At 38.3% G+C, this 1036-nt stretch overlaps 1 protein-coding gene across 1 annotated transcript in view; it reads right to left on the bottom strand.

The window, feature by feature from the left end:
• The window catches only part of LOC107302888 (ATP-binding cassette sub-family F member 1), a 31018-nt gene that overhangs the window by 7081 nt on the left and 22901 nt on the right, over positions 1–1036 (bottom strand). The window contains exons 9-10 of the mRNA XM_029287321.1: positions 834–956; positions 232–332 (exon numbers count right to left, since the gene is read on the bottom strand). Of these exons, the coding sequence (XP_029143154.1) occupies positions 232–332; positions 834–956 (224 nt within the window). The remainder of the gene's footprint in view (positions 1–231; positions 333–833; positions 957–1036) is intronic.

The raw sequence follows: 1036 nt of genomic DNA, 5'->3' as shown, positions 1-1036 counted from the left end.
TATTTTAATTGGAAACACAGCTTGTAATATTTGGTTTTAATTCGGCTTTTATCGGGGTTTATTTTCTGTATTTTTGTATTTTGTAATTTTTTGTATTTTGTGTTTATTATTTGTTTTTAATATGCTGTGAACCGCCCTGAGTCCTATGGGAGAAGGGCGGTATACAAATTAAAATAATAAATAAATAAATAAATAAACACTTGTATAATCGCTGTAGTAAAATACACTTACCCATTTGGGCCCACCAAGCCGTATCGGCGCCCAGCTACAATATATAAGTCTGCATTGACAAACAATTCTTTTCCGTGAGCCGAGATGCTGAACTTCTCCAGCTGAAACAGAAAATGAAGGATATTAAAGGGGTTTTTTTTAAAACATATTTCACCCACGGGATCTGTTTTTTCTTTACTTTGATGGTTCCAAGGTTGCATTTTATTGTCTTCATTATTTTGGGGATTAGCTTGGAAGATATTTGTGACAAAGTGCAAAATGCCACCACTCTAAGCAAAGATGTCACAATTTATCTGCACTTACTCTTACAGAACCAGACTGAGCAAAATGAGAAATTAGTATCATTGTCAATTTTTTAGAAGATTTTTTTTTTAAAAAAAGAAAGGTCCTTTTAAAAAGGCAAAGCTTATTTATTTACAATCCTGAGCAGGCAAAATTCAACAATTCTCAAAAATATAATGATCGCTTGAGTCACAATGCCAGCGAGAGATAGAAATAAAGGTGCAGCTGAGACAAAAGCAAAGGAGAACAGAGAAATGGAGAACGCGGAAGAGCTAGAGAAGCAAAGCTGGGGAGCGGAGTGCGAAATAAAACCGGGGTACCTTGATGTCTGAGGCGTTTTCCAGCATGGCTTGTCTCGAGGTCATTTCCGCCTGGGACACTGAGAAGTCGTTCTCAGCCGCGTTGGCTGCTTTCAAGCTTGCCACCTGCCGCTCAAACTCCAGCTGGTGGAGCAAAGAAAGGCTCAAATCAGATCATTTGACAGTTTCACACGATGTGCTGCTTTCCGAGACATAGTCTCTTG

This window comes from Protobothrops mucrosquamatus, unplaced genomic scaffold (genome assembly GCF_001527695.2).
Source record: "Protobothrops mucrosquamatus isolate PMUCROS unplaced genomic scaffold, P.Mucros_1.0 scaffold_296, whole genome shotgun sequence".
Taxonomy (NCBI): Eukaryota; Metazoa; Chordata; class Lepidosauria; order Squamata; family Viperidae; genus Protobothrops; species Protobothrops mucrosquamatus.
This window is presented reverse-complemented; position numbering and strand designations above follow the sequence as displayed.